Consider the following 19399-nt stretch of genomic DNA (forward strand, 5'->3'; position numbering starts at 1 on the left):
GACCAAATCGGATTCTGACCCAAAAATGCGCAATTTTTTTCCGCCACCGATTTCCCCTTCTGCATCATTTTTTTGTAAGCGCCAAATTTCCAAAATTAGGTTCAGGTCACGACCAAATCAGTTTGCGACCAAAGTTATGGAATGAATTATGTTCGTAACCAGAGGTTCTACCGTAACTATAATTTTGAAATTTCTAAATGAGGTTTAGATCTGACTATCTGTCAGGTTTCCAAAAGATGTCCTAATTAATTCATTAGCCTTGAGTCAAGTTTCAAAAGAAATCCAGTCATTTATTAGGAGCACCATTTCGGCAATACTGCTTTGCAGTCAGATCTAAACCTCATTTGAATTATGGCTGAACTTTACTCCTGTTCCTTCCTTTCCCTCAGTCTGTGTCAAAAATCACATTCACCAATGAGGTGCACACATCACAAGCCTGCTGTGGCAATTTGAGATTCGACTCTAGCCGAAGGTATGCATGGAATGCGCTCTCCCACCCCCTTTCCTCACCATGGCAACTTTATGAGTTGACATTAAACGCAAGTTTTTGCACCCCCTGGAATATCATCTCGCACCCCCAGGGGGTGCAAGCAACCCTGGTTGCCATGTAGGGCTTTATAGTAACAAACAACTTCTTGAGTCATATCTGGAAGCAAACTGGCAACCAGTGCAGGTCATGAAGCCAGAGGTGTTTACATGGATATACTGAAGGATGCCCATCATTGCCCATGGAAGCTTCTGGGCAACCTCCTGTATAGTGTATTGTAGTGCTCAATATATGATCACAATTGAGCCCAAAATTGCTGCTGCTAAGTGAGACATTTGTTATGTGTTCTTTGCTCCACTTTATGACCTTTCTTGCTACAGTTGTTATGTGAACCACTGCAGTTGTTGTGTTAGTAACACTGCTATTAAGTGAATCTGGCTTCCCCATTGAGTCTCTGTGCCAGAAGGTCCCAAAAGGTGACCATATGGAGACAATGCAACTATCATAAATTCATGCCAGGTGTCAAATGTCCAAATTTGGAGCACATCGCCATGTGGATGCTGCAATGATCCTAAATGGGAAAAAATGGTCATAATAAGTCACTTTTTTCAATGCCATTGTAACTTCGAATGGTTGCCCGGGGACTCTCTGTGATGAAGTCACAAGGTGACCAAGGTGTGCGTGAATAGTTATTTTTTTAAATTGCTGCTGTTGATGAAACTTTTTGGATTATGGCTTCCTAACCTTTTCCCACAGATATTCATTATTCTCAGTTCTTGGATTTCCTAGGAAGCTTCTTCAGGTGATTCTGGTCTACTGCGAAGACTCACCCAAAGCTGCTTCAGAACTGGCATCACAAGATTTCTGTTGGAAAAGGATCAAGGAGCCAGGATGGCTTAGTGGTTAAGGCACCAGGCTAGAAATCAGGAGACTGTGAGTTCTAATCCTGCCTTAGTCATGAAAGCCAGCTGGGCTGACTTTGGACCAGTCACTCTCTCTCTCTCAGTCCAACTACCTTACAGGGTTGCTGTTGTGGGGAAAATAGGAGATGGAAGAAATATTAAGTATGCTCACTGCCTTATTGATAAAAATAATAAAGGTGGGTTATAAACAAATAAACAATACATTTAACCAATTACGATAAGTGTGTACAACAATGACCTGTTTATCAATTTTGAGCCGCGGTGGCGCAGTGGTTAGAGTGCAGTATTGCTGGCTACTTCTGCTGACTGCCGGCAGCCTGCAATTTTGCAGTTCAAATCTCACCAGGTTCAAGATTGACTCAGCATGCCATCCTTCCGAGGTGGGTAAAATGAGGATCCAGATTGTTGGGGGCAATATGCTGACTCTATAAACCACTTAGAGTGGGCTGTAAAGCACTGTAAAGCGGTATATAAGTCTAAATGCTGTTGCTGTTTGAAATCATTGACACAATTGCATCTAAGCTCTGGCAACTGCAGCTTTCAATTTCAAGATTTAATAAAAGGCACGAAACTTAGCATTACAAAAGCCAAGTGTTTTTTTTTAAAGCACTTTGATTGGCCTGTTTACATAGAATTGTGTGCAAGCAAAGCACTTTAAAATTTTAGATGTCAGAGAAATTAATTTGTTTAATTATTTGTATCACTCTTGTGGGCTAACAGCAATACCAATACAATAAAAGGTCAGTGATAAACCCCCAAATTAAACTTAATTAAACAAAAATTAAAATCAAAACATTCATGGCAAGTGAAAATTAAAGCCCACTGAAACTGGAACATCATTTCGACAAGCAATAGAACTAACGATGCCAATGAGTATACTGTATGCATATTTGTTTTATAGGTATAATTTAAGATGGCTATAAAATCTGACCTCCCTTAGCAGGCACCTGGGATTTTACTAGGCCAAAATATATCCAGGGTATAGCTAAGGATGCTAACCTTTTAAAGTGGTGTATAGAAAGCCACGGTACTCATGACATAAAGTGTTACCTTTATAAAATGTAGAAGGACGTGTACATGATTGTTTCTGGCCAGTGTTACTGAAGTTGGTTCTTACTATGCCCAGTTTCTGAATAATGGAATGGGACTATTTGCATAACTACCAGGAGAAAAAAAGCCATTCACTGAATGAAGTTCTGAACATAGCTTTGAAACCACATATTGCATACCACCATGCTCTTCCCTTTCAGGGTAAACTGAGGGAATAAGACTGGTAAACCAAATCAAACAAAGGTTTGATGTAAGAGAAAGAACAGAAACATAGGTCAAAAAATGTGAAAGCGACTGCCTGCGAAGACTCCTGGATTGGGGCTGAAAGGCAAAAGGGAAGCAGTATGCTCCATCCCATATTTGTGTAGACCAGGCTGCCCTGATAGAAAAAAATAATAATCTCTCCTCTGATACAGCTGACAACGCGAAGAGAACCTGTGGCTTAGAGGTTAATACATCTACCTAATATGCAAGCAGCCCAGAGTCAAATCCCAGAAGGGTATGGCTAAATGAGAGCTAAATAGCTTGAAATAGATCTATACTCGTCTCCCTTTATTTCTTTATCAGTAAATATAAATTTAACTCAATATTAGTTCATAGTCTTACTACTCACTACATCCCTCCATATATTTCTACCCTTGCAAACCATCCTTATTTCATCTCTTTAAATAATCCACATGATATGGACAGATTTGAACCCAGCAGGTTAGAAACTAGGAGATTGCGAGTTCTAATCCTGCACCTAAGCAAAGCCACCTGAGTGATCATGAGCCTGTCATTCTCTCTCAGCCCTAGGAAGCAAGCTTGAAAAACCTTGCCAAAAAAACTTGGGGGGGGGAGGGGGCTCGTCCAGGAAGGCACCTGAAGCCAAAAATCGATCTGAAGGCACACTCACTCTGAAGGCACACTCACCCCACACACACACCCAAAAGGCTTTTAAAATAGAGGTAGTCCTTTATTTACAACAGCTGATTTAGTGACAGTTCGAAGTGACAATGGCACTGAAAAAGTGGTTGCAGTGTCCCAGAGACCTGTGATCTCCTTTTACGACCTTCTGACAAGCAAAGTCAATCAGGAAACCAGACTCACTTAACAACTGTGTTACTAATTTAAGAGCTACAGTGATTCCCTTAACAAATGTGGCCAGAAAAACCGTAAAATAGGGCAAAAGCAGGGGTGAAATTCAGCAGGTTCTGACAGGTTTTGGAGAACCGGTAGCCGAAATTTTGAGTAATTCCGAGAACCGGCAAATACCACCTCTGGCTGGCCCCAGGAGTGGGGAGGGAATGGAGATTTTGCAGTATCCTTCCCCTGCCACACCCACCAAGCCACACCCACAGAACCAGTAGTAAAAAGAATTGAATTTCACCACTGGGCAAAAGACATTTAACAAATTTCTCACTTAATGACATACATTTTGGTCTCAAATGTGGTCGTGAATTGAGGACTACCTGTAATCAGAAGCTAAGAGACCATTCATAGGATTTAAATGGGAAGAATAAGGGCCAGTCTGGCCTTACAATCCAGGCAGAAACAAATAAGTTCATTATTTTTCCTCAAGAATGTCTGTTAGGTATGAGGACAATTTAGTAATATTCTCCCCCCCGCTCCCCCTCTTCTCATTCATTCCTGGCATCTTTCATTCAACTGCTCTGTTATTTTTAGAAGGATTGATTATTTTTTTCAGCTTTTGAGAGAGATGAAATTGTTTGCCTTTCTGTTTCTTCTTGAAAAATATTCTAACACAATCTGACTAAATCATCTGCGGCTCCCTTTGACATTTCCCATCCGTCGGATTCCTGTACTGTCCACTTCGCCTTTCACATCCAAGGGATTCCTGAGCTCAGATGACCTTGAAGAAAATCCCGCCACCCCCAGATTGTAATTAGCAAGACCTCTTTTGTGCCTCGATGCCCACTGTTGCTTCAGGGAGAAATGAGATTACTGGAGCAGAGTGGAAAAAGCCTCGAGGGAAGGAGAGAAGCTAAAAGGAAAGCAGGAGGAGCTGGATGGAGGAAGGGAAAGGGCAAGAGAACAGAGAGAGGATTAGTTAAAAGCACCAGCCATTCAGCCAAAGGCTCCCAGCTTCAAATGTAAAAGGAAAATAGAGTGCAGAATGAAGTACTATAGTTAGGTGTGTGTTCCAGAAAGGAATGTATTGCCTTTTCTTCAGCGTACAATGTTTTTCTGGCATTTGGTTGTCCGAGAAGGTTAAATGTGCATATCTCTTTTACAGGCCCTTTTGGCTGTACTGGAGCATGGAGAAGAGAGGTATGCCCAATTGTACCCAGTGGTGGGATTCAGCCAGTTCGCACCTATTTGGGAGAATCAGTTGTTAAATTTCTAAGCAGTTCGGAGAACCAGTTGTTGGAAGAAATCTCCTTTTGTGTTTTTACACTTTACAGGGCTAATCCTGTAAGGAAGGCAGGAAGGAAACATACTGGTGTTGTTTCTAGCCTAATCTTTATTCCCCTGCTTACAGAAACTACCTCTCCAGTTAACCCTTATTACATTGTAACCGCTAAGGTGAAGCGCCCATCGACGTGAGTGACATTGAGTTGGCCATGCCCACCCAGTCACATGACCACTAAGCCCTGCCTACCCAGCTGATCATTAGGGCGGAGAACTGGCTGTTAAATTTGAATCCCACCACTGATTGTACCTTAATATTTTCCTTCTTGCAAGTATAAGTATGTGTTCCTCACATGTGCTGTTCAGATATGGGTCACAGAGTATGTTAAGCTGTAGCATGGATGAAGGGTCTGTGGGGGCATGATTATATTCCTGTGCACTAACCTCCACAACATTTGCACAGTGTTGTGCCTAATACTAATTGGTTTGGCATCCAAGCATCCTCACTCCCCCAACCAAACTGATTCCACATTTAGCTTTAATTATACTTTGCTTGATGAGCAAATTGCATTCTCTCTGGTCCCACTGGGTCTGTGGCTGGCTGAGGGTGGGCTTTTAGAAAAGCAAGTTGGAAGGAAACGCAGCCAAGTGTTTGCATATGTGGAAGAGAAAGAGATTGCATGTAACGATAATTAGGAAATATGCTGTCTTTATACACAGAGCAGAAAACCCAAGCAAGACTGGAAGCCTATTGAAATCTTAGCTGCTGTGTATTGTCACCAAACCCTTGATATATCTTAGGTTCTTGATAGACCTACAGTTGATCATTCAGGGAAAACAGAAATAGTATGACTTTAATTCACTTTAAAGGGATGATTATGATTTTTAAGCTGTGCTGGTATGGGTTAAATGTGAGCAATTATACCTTGGTTGCATTTCATTCAATCAAACAGAATAGAGCTGGAAGGGACTTTGGAGGTCCCTCAGTCCAACCCCCTGCTCAAGCATTATACCATTTCAGAGAAGTGGCTGTCCAGTCTCTTCTTAAAGACCTCTAGTGATGAAGCACCCACAATGCCTGAAGGCAAGCTGTTCCACTGGTTGATTGTTTTCACCATTAGGAAGTTTCCTTAATCCCAAATTTCTTCTCTCCTTGGTCAGTTTCCATCCATTGTTTCTTGTCTTGCCCTCTGGGGTTTTAGAAAATAAGTTGACCCACTCTTGTTTGTGGCAGCCCTTCAAATATTGGAACACTGCTATCATGTCACCCCTAGTCTTTCTTTTCTCTAGACTAGCCATACCCAATTCCTGCAACAATATACAGTGTATAGTATGTACATAATTTAGTATACAATACGTCTGTGTGGGACAGGGACGTTGCTAAGGGCTACAAAGAGCAGAACAATCATGCTAAATGGATAGAACTACATCAAGAATTTCACCAAAATGAGACACTTTTTGTGGGTTTTGAGAAGGTACTTGAGAAGAACAATAAATAAGAAGAGTGGCCTGTATATCAGTTTTCAAGTCAGGCAACTACCATCACCATCTCTTGCATATCCATAATGCAGGGTTTAACCACCTTTATATTTACCCAAATATCAGGTGCCAGTGTAGAGGGTTAGTCCTCATGTCCCACTAAGCTCAGAATAGCACGACTTCTCTAACCATTTTTAAAGAACGTGAATATGAATATATGAATAGGTTTTGCAAAAGGATGGCACTGCTGGTTGAAATTGACAGCACCTGCCACTAGCCCTTGGAGTACTCAAAATTGCAAAGTAATATCTCCCAAACAGAAAGTATGGCTACCCAAAACCCTTTATTGGCAGAAACAGTCATCTGGGACAGAATGAGCAAGCAGTGGTGGACAGAACCTGGCTCTTGTTCCTGGCTTAAATTGACCAGAGTGCCAGTGTGCCATTGTTTTTTTGTTTTTAATTAAAGTGTTTGTTTATAATGTTCAGTCTGGCATTAGCAGCTAGAGGCACCTGTAGGAGCCAAGTGCTCAGATTTTCCAAAAACCTCAGCCAAAATGGACTTGGAAGGCATTCCCCAGTGATGGGGGGGAGAGAATGTGTACAGAGGCATACAGCAACTCCTGACTATGTTTTCATCAACCGCATTGATGAAGTGTTATCCATGAAGTGTCACAACTTGTAATGGATTGTGAGGATAACATTGAAGAAGAGGAGGAGGAGAAAGATTTCTCCTAGCTGACCAAGGCAATGGTCAGATAAATCTGAGGCCAAAGCTAGAATGAGGATAGAGAAAGCATTTCAGATTTGATCCTCCCTAGTACTCTAGTAAGTCTGTTATTGCAGTCTTACAGTAAATGTAGTTTTACTATTCATGGTTTTGATGTTCAAGCCCGTCCTAACTCAAACGGTTGACGTAATTCCATAGACACACCCATGTAGGGTTGTTGTTTAACAACAGTGCAAGTAGCTTGTACTGCCTTCATGTGAGAAGGCTTCATTTGGAACCTCCAGCCTTGAGTTCTCCACCTTCAAATCTACGAATTGTTTTCTAGGATCAGCCAAGGAGTAGATTTTGCCAGCTATTAATATTGAAACCAGTCTGCATTATGGATTAATATTTGTGTGTTGTGATAAAGTGCAGCTTCATTTTTGTGTGACTAATATTTATTAACTGACTTTACAATTAAGCTATGGGAATAAAAAAATGGGAAGGAATAATTAATCTTGACCTCATGTAACAGACATTTGTGGGCGAGGGTGCTTCATCCAGAAATGGTTGGTGTACCAATTATAGCATTATCTGGATCAGGATGATTTGGTATCCATAATCCATGCCTTTATTTATGGACTTGCTGGTCTACTGCAATGCAGTCTTTGCGGGGCTCCCTTTGTAGATAACCCAAAACTATAGCTGGGTCAAAGCACAGTAACCAGAATCCTGGTCAGACAATTTCACCAGAGCAGAATAACATCTATACTCATAACACTGACTTGCAGTAGACTTTGAACCCAATTTGAAGTTCTGGTCATTAAAGCCTTACATAGCAGAGCACCAAGATATAACAAGTAGCACCTTGCCAGAATAGAATCTGTAGGTCCAGTTTAGTCATCACAAGAGAGACTGTTTAAAGTCTTCTCCACTTCCAGGTTATATGGGGAGGGGGGGTTTAACCAAATGGCAGATCTTGTCATAGTAGCCCACACATTTTCATAAGCAGACTAAAACCTATTTCGTTATGCTGTAACTCCAATTGATTGGGGCACCACAATGGTTTTTTTTTAATATGAATAAGAAGTCTATGGTATCAGCTGATATCTGTTAAAAATGTGTGTTTTTTTATTCCATTGTTTACTGCCCAGAAGCCTTTGGAGGCGAGATGACTTAGAAATATGAAATAAAATTAGTACATGAATAAAATAAAAGGCTATTGAATTTGCACCGATGCTCAAGGTATAGTTTAAACTATTGCTCCTTGTGTAAGCCATTGACAGATATAAATTATGAGGAATTCCTTCCTTCTGCTTGCCTGAGCAGTAAACATTGTCCTTTGCCAAGACAAACAGAGCTTTGTTCTTGTGCTGGTTGTGAAGCAATTTCCCATGGTTAAAGCATGTTAACAGGCCCCTGACACTATAGCCAGCTCTGAAACGATGTCAATATATCTACAAAGGTCAGTCCTAGGCTGCCATTTTGACAGGAAAAGATTATTGGCCAGAGGCCACAAAGGGCTTCTTGCATTATATATCCTAATAGGCAGAACCAATTGGAAGCAAAGAAAAGTAGTTGAAAAGTTCATTTTTGCTCTCTGGTAGCAATTTCCAATTTTGTAGGGCCCCAGTGAGATGCTCTCAGATCCTGCTTCTGCATATGCTTTTTCTTTTTTCTTTTTTTCCCTCTCTGTCTCTACCCACATATTTACCCCCTCCTTTCAGCCTTAATTTAAAGCAACATTCCTCAACCTCGGCACCTTTAAAATCTGTGGACTTCAACTCCCAGAAGTCCTCAGTCAGCAACAATAGCTGGGGAATTCTGGGAGTTGAAGTCCACACATCTTAAAGTTGTTGAGTCTGAGAAATACTAGTCTAAAATGCTTACTGAGAAACAGAGTATGAGACCATTGGAAGACTCTGCTTGACTCTTCACAGTATTAGAGTAAAAAATGAGACCAGCAGCTGAAATAGGAGACCAAAAGTCAGTAGGTGATACTTTGGCAAGTGACAAGTTAATCCATGGTTTCAATCCAGCAACCTTGGCTATACCCAGGGCCAGGGGTACTTAAACAAGTTATCCTAACTATGTAACACTGCAAATACCAATCCTATCTCTGTACCCGGATAGCACAGCAAGGAGTAGTAAAAACTCCTGTATGTTCCATAGGTCTATATGGGATGAGGTGGGATTCAAATAATGTAACAGCTGGTTCTCTGCCCTAATGATGTCTTCCAACAACCAGTTCACCAAACTGCTCAGAAAGTTAACAACAGAAGTTGTTCGGAACTCCCAAAGTGGTGCAAACAGGCTGAACCCCCCACTGGATGAGGGGATATTCATCCTCTTGTAATCGAATATCTCTGCCTAGTTACCTCAGAAATAAGGTTGCTACCATGTAGCCAGATCCTATGTAAAAAATAAGACATGGGTGACAAGCATGTGGGAAGGAGAAATGGACATTTAAATGGGAGATAAAAATTACATTCTTTTCGCACTCCTCACTTATGTTTTGAAGGATAACTCAATTGCGGGATCGTATCCTGCCCCATACATCCCTGCGACCAATTCGCTCGCACAGAGAGGGACTCCTCCAGGTGCCGTCCACCAGACAATGTCGGGGGGCTGCGTCTAGGAGTAGAGCCTTCTCTGTTGCGGGCCCAGCCCTGTGGAATGACCTCCCCCCGGATATTAGGATTACCTCCGACCTCCGCGCCTTCCGGATAAAGCTCAAGACGCACCAATTTCAAGTAGCTGGCCTGGCTCAACCATAGTTCGTTCACACTGCTCCTGACGGGTTTTTTTAATTTTTGTGACTTTTAGACTTTTATAAGGGGATTTTAAACTATGTTTTAATTTGTCTTTTTTATCTTCATACCTCCTCCATGTACACGTGTTCGTTTATTCTTTGTGTGTATTGTCTTTTTCGTTTTTATGTGTTTTATTGTACGCCGCCCCGAGTCCTTCGGGAGAGGGTGCGGCTAAGAAATAATTTATTATTATTATTATTATTATTATTATTATTATTATTATTATTATTATTATTATTCAATTCAAAACAAACCAACACCCTTTACAAAAGCTCGGGTTGGAGGAATTGAGAAAAAAAGTAAAATACAACATGTGGTGTAGAATCCTTTAATTAGAATTCTACCTGGTGTAGTCATAAGAATTATACAGTGTCCCAACAGTCTTAGTTTTTAAAGCTTAAAGCTGCGCTGACTTTGGGGATATCTTGTAACTGTAGTGTTATCCATAACACATTATAAACGCTAATGTGTTGCTACCCTATGAACTGAAAATCTCCACTTCAGCTTTGCACATATTGGTCCTGCTCCTAATACGTCATGAATATGCAGCCCACTTTGTGAAGAAAATGCATTACCAAGTAGCAGGGTAGCGATAGGGAGAAATCAGAGTCAAACATGTCTAATTCCACATTTTCAAAGCAACATGCAAACTGAAATTTAGTTGTCATTCAAAATTCATAACTCTCCCAATTATGCAAGCAACACCCCCATAATAAAAAGAAAAAAATCTGCACAAAACCCCATATGCTGTATATTTGTGAGAATTATGTACAAATTTCTATTGGGGAAATTGTTTGTAAAACGTAGATTCACTAGGATAATAGACATATGTCAGTAGAACAGTGCATCTAAAGTAGTTTTTTTTTCTGTGTAAATGTTCTTTTGGAAGATGAGGAATCTTTAAATTCAACACATCAGACTTGACATATAGTACATGAAAATAATTTAAAATGGAGAAACTGAAATAGGCAAATACACCTTCCTCGTGCCAGAGGAAGCAATTCACATTCAGAAAAGAAATCTATTCTTATACAGCTTCTTTCTGCTTCTTCTTATACAGCTTCTTTCTTCCACATCGCATCCACACATTCTGCTACCTTTAAAGTCTCCCCCCAACAGGTTTCATTTTAGTTGTATGCCTCTTTTTCCAAGGACCGTTCCTTATCAGCTAGCCAACTAAGATATTAATTTAAGACAGACTAAACCCTGGGGATCTATGTCAGTGCTCAGTGTAATACTGGTGAAGGGACTTTTTTGAACACAACCTTCCTTTAATTGTGTCCAAAATACCTTATCCATTTATAGAATAAACAACACACTTCATTGCGTATTTGGAAGTAGGAAGAGCCATTTTCTATATTCAGACCATTTTTTTTCACTAGTGACTTATAATGTTTTCTAGCATCATCCAGCCATCATTGAAGCAATATAAACTCTGTCCTCATTACCATTATATTAGCACAAAGAGAGTTAGGTGATGGTAGAAGCCCTGCTCTTCTCATTTCAAGGATTAGAATCTGCCTGGCAACCTCTAGCTGCACAAAGATTATGTAGGGAAGTCCATGATAACATTGCCTAAATGAGGACAAAGGGACATTTAAAAGGAAACCGAAGGCCAGTTAATTTTAGTAGTAATATGAGCATAGGATAATGGGGAAAATGCAGCAATCTCAGCTCTGATTTTTTTTCCTCTTCCTCCCCCAGCTGCATTCATCTGTCAATGTAAAACTCACCCCACCAAGCCCCCTAGTATCTTGTTGCTTGCTACTGCAGGCATCTTGGTGCAAACACTTGAATAGCAGCCAACAAAGAAGATGAGCAGGCCGGGCAAAATATGTGACACCAGCGCAGGTGTTTCTTGGATACAAAATCCAGATGCATTCTCAGAACACATACATCAGTTGACAGGATAGACAGCTAGCAGTCCAGCAAAGAGAAGCAAAGACTGGGAAGTGAAATCTGTTTACAGATAGGGAGACTGACTCATTAGAGGTAGGAGGAAGAATAAGATGGAGGAAATCAAGGGAGGAAAAAATGATGAAAAGGTAGGGAAGGAGCTCTTTGATGAGAATAAAAACTGCACATTGCATAAATGTTTAAAATATGGAAGGGGGGGGAGAGAGGTGGAAAAGAAAGGTAGGCTAATAGATTGATGAATGAGTCATCTAGCCATGAAGGATTACGATGTTAGTATTGGTGAAGAAAACAGGAGCTGAGGGAAGACCAAAATTGTTGCTATGTTTCACAGCATGCCTTCAGGCATTGTTGGGCTACAGCTCCATCATTGGCTGAGTATGATGGGAGTTGTACTCCCGTAAATATTTATGGAGAACCAATACAAAAAAGGTACACAAGGACAGGAGGATTGGAACAAAATTGTTTTAGAGAAAAAGTAAGAGAAAGAAAGACAGCTGTAACAAAAATGGAAGAGAAATCAATGGACACTTAGGAGAAAGACCACAGGGACCCAGTACAAAGGCTGAAATGAGGATTTTCATCCTTTGCCAGGGTATTCTGTCATACTTGCTCTGTTCATTACTCAGTGCCCCAACCCAGGACTGACCTTATGTAGTTTCCACATGGCGCCCAGCGCCTTCACCTCATGACTGGAATGCTTGCCTTCCTCCAGACACTGGTAACAGACAGGCATCTTGCACTGCACACAGTACATGCTGTGATTCTCTAGCTCGTGGTCAGTGCAAGTGGAGATCTTGCGTGGACTGAGCCTCCGGCTGACCCGGCCCTGAGCTGGAGGCACCAAACGGTGCTTAGCCAGGGGCCCCCGTGGTGGATGGCAACGCAGCCGGCATGGGTCACAATAGAAGACGTCGCACTGTTCACACATGACTGTGGCCTCCTTGGGTATCTTTTCACACAGTTGACAGCGCAGAGCAGCTGCTTTGCTTTGCTGGTAACGGTCAATGACACCTTCCAAGACACGATTCTTGGGGAAACCACGAAGGCCCCGCTCATCCAGGATCAGGCTGCGATGGCACTGCGGGCAGGTGAGGCAGGAATTGCGTGGCACTGGTGCCAGTGAGGCAGTGGCTGAAGACGGTGGGAGATGTGCAGCTGGCGGGACAGTTGGAGGGAAGACACGCACACCATTGGGTGACTTCTGACATGGTGTAGTGGGTGCACTGGCAAAGCCCCCGTACGAGCCATAGCCGCTGTCTGCCTCACTGTACAGGCTCATCTTGTCCAGGTCCAGGTAGTCATAGTCGGATGAGGAGCCAGCTGACCCCGAGGCACGTCGGCTCTGAGGCGACTCCGTCTCTGGCGTCTGCACCAGGATGTTCCGGGCACATGCCTGGCACAAGTTGTGTGAACAGGGTAGGATTAGAGGTTCCCGGTAGAAGGAGCCGCATACCGGACACTTGAGCTCCTCTTCCATCTCTTCCATGGGGGTCTGTCGACGCCTTCGAGCCGCGGGTTCAGCGGCCGCCAGTAGGACAGTGGGCGCGCTTTCAGTACCACGGACAGCGAACCCGCCAAGCGAGCCGCGCTTGTCTCCAGCTTGGCTCACCTCGAGCCAAGCTAGATAAGCAATGCCAGCTCTGAACTCCTGCAGCCTTCCCACCGCTTCGTGAGCTCCGCCTTCTTGGCTCATCATTGGCCGTTTGCGCCGAGTGCTGAGACGCCATTGGACCAAGGCAGTCTCCTAGACCCCCGCCTGCCTGGGGATACTTCGCTTCGCCGCCTTGCTTTCCACCCCCGCCTGCTCCTCTGCATGAATAAGAGACAGGCGGAGGTAACTGCTGGGGAAGGCGGAGAGCGCCTCTGAGCCTGATAGACATCCTCGGACTTGCAATTGGTGGTCATGGGGGCGGGGGGGGGGAGGGAATGTATGTGTGTGACAGACAGTGTTTGGGGTACACAACACAGAGACACTCCTTGCAAATGGCCCGTTCCATTAAAGAGTTAGTTATTAATCTCGTTAATAAACGCCTCCCCTTTTCTCCTGCCGGAAATAGAGGATTTAGTGGCAACAGCCGTCCTTTTCTGTTTTCTTTCCTCGCACCAGTTGGCATTCAGAAATTCCCTGCCCCTCAAGTAGTTTATCAGAATTCTCGGATTGATAGGCTGGGTTGGTCAGAAACTTGCAATTCCCAGGCAGAGATTGATAGCAGCGAATTTTGAGGTATTTATTCTAACGTATCTGAAGAGCATCCGGTTGGGGAGACTATATTTCATTTAGAGTTAGATTGGATGCTCATTCTTGCTGCCCTTTCCTTTGACCCTGTCTAATTTTAAGTATTCAGAATAGCCATTGCACGTCATAGCATTCTAACAAATTATGCCACTGGGTGATAATCTGATCTATTTGCTGGAAGTCCAATTGGGATTAAAAGAAGGAAACAAAGACAATGCTTGGGTCTTATTTATTCTGCCATTTATTATGTTATAAACCTCTTCTCATGTTCTCCCCATACATTTGTCTAAGAGGGCACTCATAGTTCAATACCAGAGAGTACATTCTGTACATCCAGTCATCCATTCATTTTTCTTTCTCTTGATTGTAATGAACAGAACTGTGCTGAATGCTAAAATATGGAATTTAATGCTAAAATATGGAATTCAACAGTAGTAACTGTGAAAGGGATCTTGGAGTCCTAGTGGACAACCATTTAAATATGAGCCAGCAGTGTGCAGCAGCTGCCAAAAAAGCCAACACAGTCCTAGGCTGCATCAACAGAGGGATAGAATCAAGATCATGTGAAGTGTTAATACCACTTTATAATGCCTTGGTAAGGCCACACTTGGAATACTGCATTCAGTTCTGGTCGCCACGATGTAAAAAGGATGTGGAGACTCTAGAAAGAGTGCAGAGAAGAGCAACAAAGATGATAAGGGGAATGGAGACTAAAACATATGAAGAATGGTTGCAGGAACTGGGTACGTTTAGTTTAATGAAAAGAAGGACTAGGGGAGACATGATAGCAGTGCTCCAATATCTCAGAGGTTGCCACAAAGAAGAGGGAGTCAAACTATTTTCCAAGGCACCTGAGGGTAGAATAAGAAGCAATGGGTGGAAACTAATCAAGGAGAGAAGCAACTTAGAACTGAGGAGAAACTTCCTGACAGTTAGAACAATTAATCAGTGGAACAGTTTGCCTCCAGAAGTTGTGAATGCCCCAACACTGGAAGTCTTTAAGAAGATGTTGGATAGCCATTTGTCTGAAACGGTATAGGGTTTCCTGCCTAGGCAGGGGGTTGGACTAGAAGACCTCCAAGATCCCTTCCAACTCTGCTATTGTATTGTATTGTAAATACAGTGCATATGCCCAATACCACATTCCTTATTTCATGTTCACATGTCTGCTTGATCATTGCTTCCATTTTTTTTCCAAAGGGAGGAATAAGGATGTGACATTATTCAGAAAAATGCACTTTTCTGTTTACCATGCTTCCAATCCATTGATGGGTTGCAAATATTTTTACTACCAGTTTAGGTGTGCTCCCCCATGCGTGCAATGCTTCTGCACATGCGTTCAGCCAAACTAGGAGCAACCCACCACTGTTCCAATCCCTATATCCTAGAAAGGAGTTTGAAACCAACCTGCAATTATCTTCATAAACTCAAAATGCAGAAAAACATACTAAAGCTCAAAAGCAATATGACTAGTAAGGATAATACGTTCCATTACCAGCACAAACCTCAGTTTTCCCCCAGCATATATTTCCAACATAACTATGCTAGAGGAAATAGCATAATTTCAGTGAATGTAATTCTAACCCATTAGTAAGAAATGTAACATAGGAATGATGCAAAGATTTCTAAAAAATATTTGACGATGTTATTTGTTAGAGGCTCCCAATGCAGCATTGGGAATAACAATAAGACAAATATTCCCATGAACTAGTAAGTGATTTGAGAATAAAAGAGAGAGTAAAAGGCAGTTTTCATTATGGAAGCTTACGTAAAGTGAGGTCAGCCAAGAATTTAGTTTTGAAGTAGGTAGTTGCCTTCACAAATAATCTGGAATTAGATGATCAGTGAGACCAGTCATAATGTTTATTATTGAAGGAGGTAAGAGCAAAAAGAATATTACAAAACTTTCCAAGTTTCTAAAAATAGCAGTATACAAGTTTGAGGATTTTGTCTTAAACCAGGAAACTCAAAATTTGTGTTTGTGTTTTTTCTAGAAAAAGACATCATTCTAGGCAGCATGTAGGTTCAATAGGTGTTGTTTTTTTTTAAAAAAAGAATATGAGTTTAGGTTGGTAGATTAGAAAAATTCCAATACTAGCATCCCCAGCATTTGAGTATCTGAAATTAAAATCCCCAGTAAAATCCATTGCAGCAGCTGTAAACAAACAATGACCAAATCATTGGCAATTTGGACTCTTACATTCAGATCCCAGATCCCATGATTCATGCCTCAGTTGTAAAGGACAGCTTTAATTAGTCAAATTGTTGCTTTCCTGATAGCAGGAAATTCCAATTTCTTCACTCTGTCCTTTCATTTTATTTATTATTACCCCACCATTATTATTTTTATAAATAACTTTAAGCAGTGAGCTATGTTGATGCTTTAATGAAGGGAGAAACACATGGTCATTTTGGGCTGGAATCAGCTACAAGATCCTGTGTATGTATTATTGAAATCTCTTGAAAACAGTTTCCAGATGCTTATTTTTAATCATGATTGTTTTGTTTTCTAGCTGCATTCTTCCCCTCCTCCCAAATCTACCTTTCCTCTGGTGAGTAAAAGAGTCATCTCCCCCCCCCACATCTCTTTTTCTCTGCTGAGGATTGCCTTGATCATTTTTCATCAAACCTGGATAAGAAATGTAGGAGTGTTCTGTTTAACATACAAATTGGTTACCAACCTGCCGAGAACCGGGGAAATGCAACTTTATTACTTAGCTAAAATAAGGCTTTGGATCATACAAAATGTTGATTGCTCTTGTTTTGACTATGAAAGCAACAATATTTTTAAATGTGACTGTAATTTGATAAGGTAGACCATAACCTACTACTAGATAAAGTAGAAGAATGTGGGTTAGACAGCATCACCACCAGATGGATTTGTAACTGGCTGACCAACCGCACTCAACGTGTAGTCCTCAATGGAATTGCATCTACATTGAGGGAAGTATGCAGTAGAGTACCTCAAGGCTCTGTTTTAGGCCCAGTACTCTTCAACATTTTCATCAATGATTTGGATGAGGGAATAAATGGGGAACTCATCAAATTTGCAGATGACACCAAGCTGGAAGGAATAGCCAACACTCCAGAAGATAGGCTTAAGATACAGAAGGATCTTGACAAACTTGAACATTGGGCACTATCTAATAAAATGAAATTCAATGGTGAAAAGAGTAATGTTCTACATTTAGGCAACAAAAATGGAATGCACAGGTACAGTATAGATGGTACCTTGCTCAGTAGTAGTAACTGTGAAAGGGATCTTGGAATCCTAGTGGACAACCATTTAAATATGAGCCAGCAGTGTGCAGCAGTTGCCAAAAAAGCCAACACAGTTCTAGGCTGCATCAACAGAGGGATAGAATCAAGATCACGTGAAGTGTTAATGCCACTTTATAATGCCTTGGTAAGGCCACACTTGGAATACTGCATTCAGTTCTGGTCGCCACGATGTAAAAAAGATGTGGAGACTCTAGAAAGAGTGCAGAGAAGAGCAACAAAGATGATTAGGGGACTGGAGACTAAAACATATGAAGAACGGTTGCAAGAACTGGGTATGTTTAGCTTAAGAGAAAGAAGGACTAGGGGAGACATGATAGCAGTGTTCCAATATCTCAGGAGTTGCCACAAAGAAGAGGGAGTCAAACTATTCTCCAAGGCACCTGAGGGTAGAACAAGAAGCAATGGGTGGAAACTAATCAAGGAGAGAAGAACTTAGAACTGAGGAGAAATTTCCTGACAGTTAGAACAATTAATCAGTGGAACAGCTTGCCTCCAGAAGTTGTGAATGCCCCAACACTGGAAGTTTTAAAGAAGATGTTGGATAGCCATCTGTCTGAAACGGTACAGGGTTTCCTGCCTAGGCAGGGGATTGGACTAGAAGACCTCCAAGGTCCCTTCCAACTCTACTATTGTATTGTATTATTGTATTGTAATCATTTCTTTGTTGGTTGCTAACTTTTTTGAGAGATTCAGGAATGAATGGAAGCTGGAAAGATTTCCTGATTCCTTATGTGTGAAGTTTCTGTTTTGTTTTTTGTTTTCTTATATGTCTTGGTCTAGAAGCAAGATCTTGCTGTTGTGACAGGGCTACTGTGTGTCTCTTTTGGTTTTTTTGAAGACATAATTGCACAGCTTAACATCCTGAGACTCTTTCCATTTTCAAAAGCAACTTTCTAAGCTTTGTGATTAAAAAAAAGAATGAAAATTGGTAAATGCTGTCTGTGGGCATCTCAACCTTAAGTTGACAAAGAAGATAATTTATAGAAATCAGAATGTAGGTATCTCTTTGCTTTTGCTCAGAAGTCTGGACAATCACTGAAGTACAGTGGTTTAATTTATCTGGGCAATACCCAGTTGGAAAACATTTGAATTAAAGTATCTGGAAGAAAATTTGGGAACATTCATGTAGGTTTGCTGCACAAAGGATAACAGGACTCTGCTCATCAATTAGATGTGGCAGTAAAAAGGATTTAAAAATACCAACTCAAGGGAACAACCAGTTGGCATACAGCATTTTTCTAAGGAAATTATGGATCATACAAATGTTCTGATAGCAGTTTTGGGAGGAAGTGGGTTGAGAACACTTTTGTTGGCAATGAAAAGCCAGAAGCAAAAACTCTTTGCACTTTTCATCCTGTTGGTCTCTAGAAGAAAAGTGCAAAGATAAGTGTCTCCTTTGTTTTTGCTCTGCTTCCCTCTGATTGGAAGTCTGAGACTCTGGGGTTCTTCCCCTATCCTTCTTTCTTCTTCTATCCTCTGCCACAAAGAGAACATATTGAAAATGCTATCTATCTATCTATCTATCTATCTATCTATCTATCTATCTATCCATCCATCCATCCATCCATCCATCCACCCACCCACCCACCTACCTACCTACCTACCTACCTATATGTCTATCTATCTGTGCATTATCTATCTGTCTATCCATCCATCCATCCATCATCTATCTATCTGTCTATTTATCTAGCTAGCTAGCTAGTGTGCTTTCTAGTTTCTGCAATTTTCTAGCTTTGTGCCCAAGGCAAGATTAGAAATCACTGTCTCCTAGTTTCTAGTCAGGTGCCTTAACCATTATATCAAAGTGGCTCATATTTCTATTACAAAACGTATTTTTCTAAATTAATTTTTCTTATTCTTTGGGTCTTTAAATAGTTTTCTCTAGATACTCTTAAGGGTTGATATTTCTCAAATATTTATGCTCTGCTAAATACAAACCTTAGTGAATTAATAGAAGGTTCCAATCAAGGTTTCTTCAAAAGTAATTTCTCTACAATGTTAAATGCATGGAGATTGTTTATATAGTAATATGCCACTAGGCTTTGTTGCTTGAGTTGGTCTTTCCTTTGGTTCAGAATAGGATTTTCAGTCTATTTTTTATGTACTGCTTTTGTACCACTACCCTGTCTTGAATTCTGAAATTGGACCAATA

The 19399-nt window shown here is 41.3% G+C and overlaps 1 protein-coding gene across 8 annotated transcripts in view; it reads right to left on the reverse strand.

Annotated features, from left to right (window-relative positions):
* TRIM9 (tripartite motif containing 9) overlaps positions 1 to 13323 on the reverse strand; it is a 73947-nt gene extending 60624 nt beyond the window's left edge. For all 8 annotated transcript variants that reach the window (XM_081937160.1, XM_081937159.1, XM_081937157.1 and 5 more), the window contains exon 1: positions 12376 to 13323. In XM_081937160.1, coding sequence (XP_081793286.1) covers positions 12376 to 13215 — 840 coding nt within the window. In that variant the 5' untranslated portion in view covers positions 13216 to 13323. The remainder of the gene's footprint in view (positions 1 to 12375) is intronic.
* Positions 13324 to 19399: the final 6076 nt, after the last annotated feature.

Source organism: Natrix helvetica (genome assembly GCF_964273705.1).
Source record: "Natrix helvetica genome assembly, chromosome: 1".
In the NCBI taxonomy this organism is placed as follows: Eukaryota; Metazoa; Chordata; class Lepidosauria; order Squamata; family Natricidae; genus Natrix; species Natrix helvetica.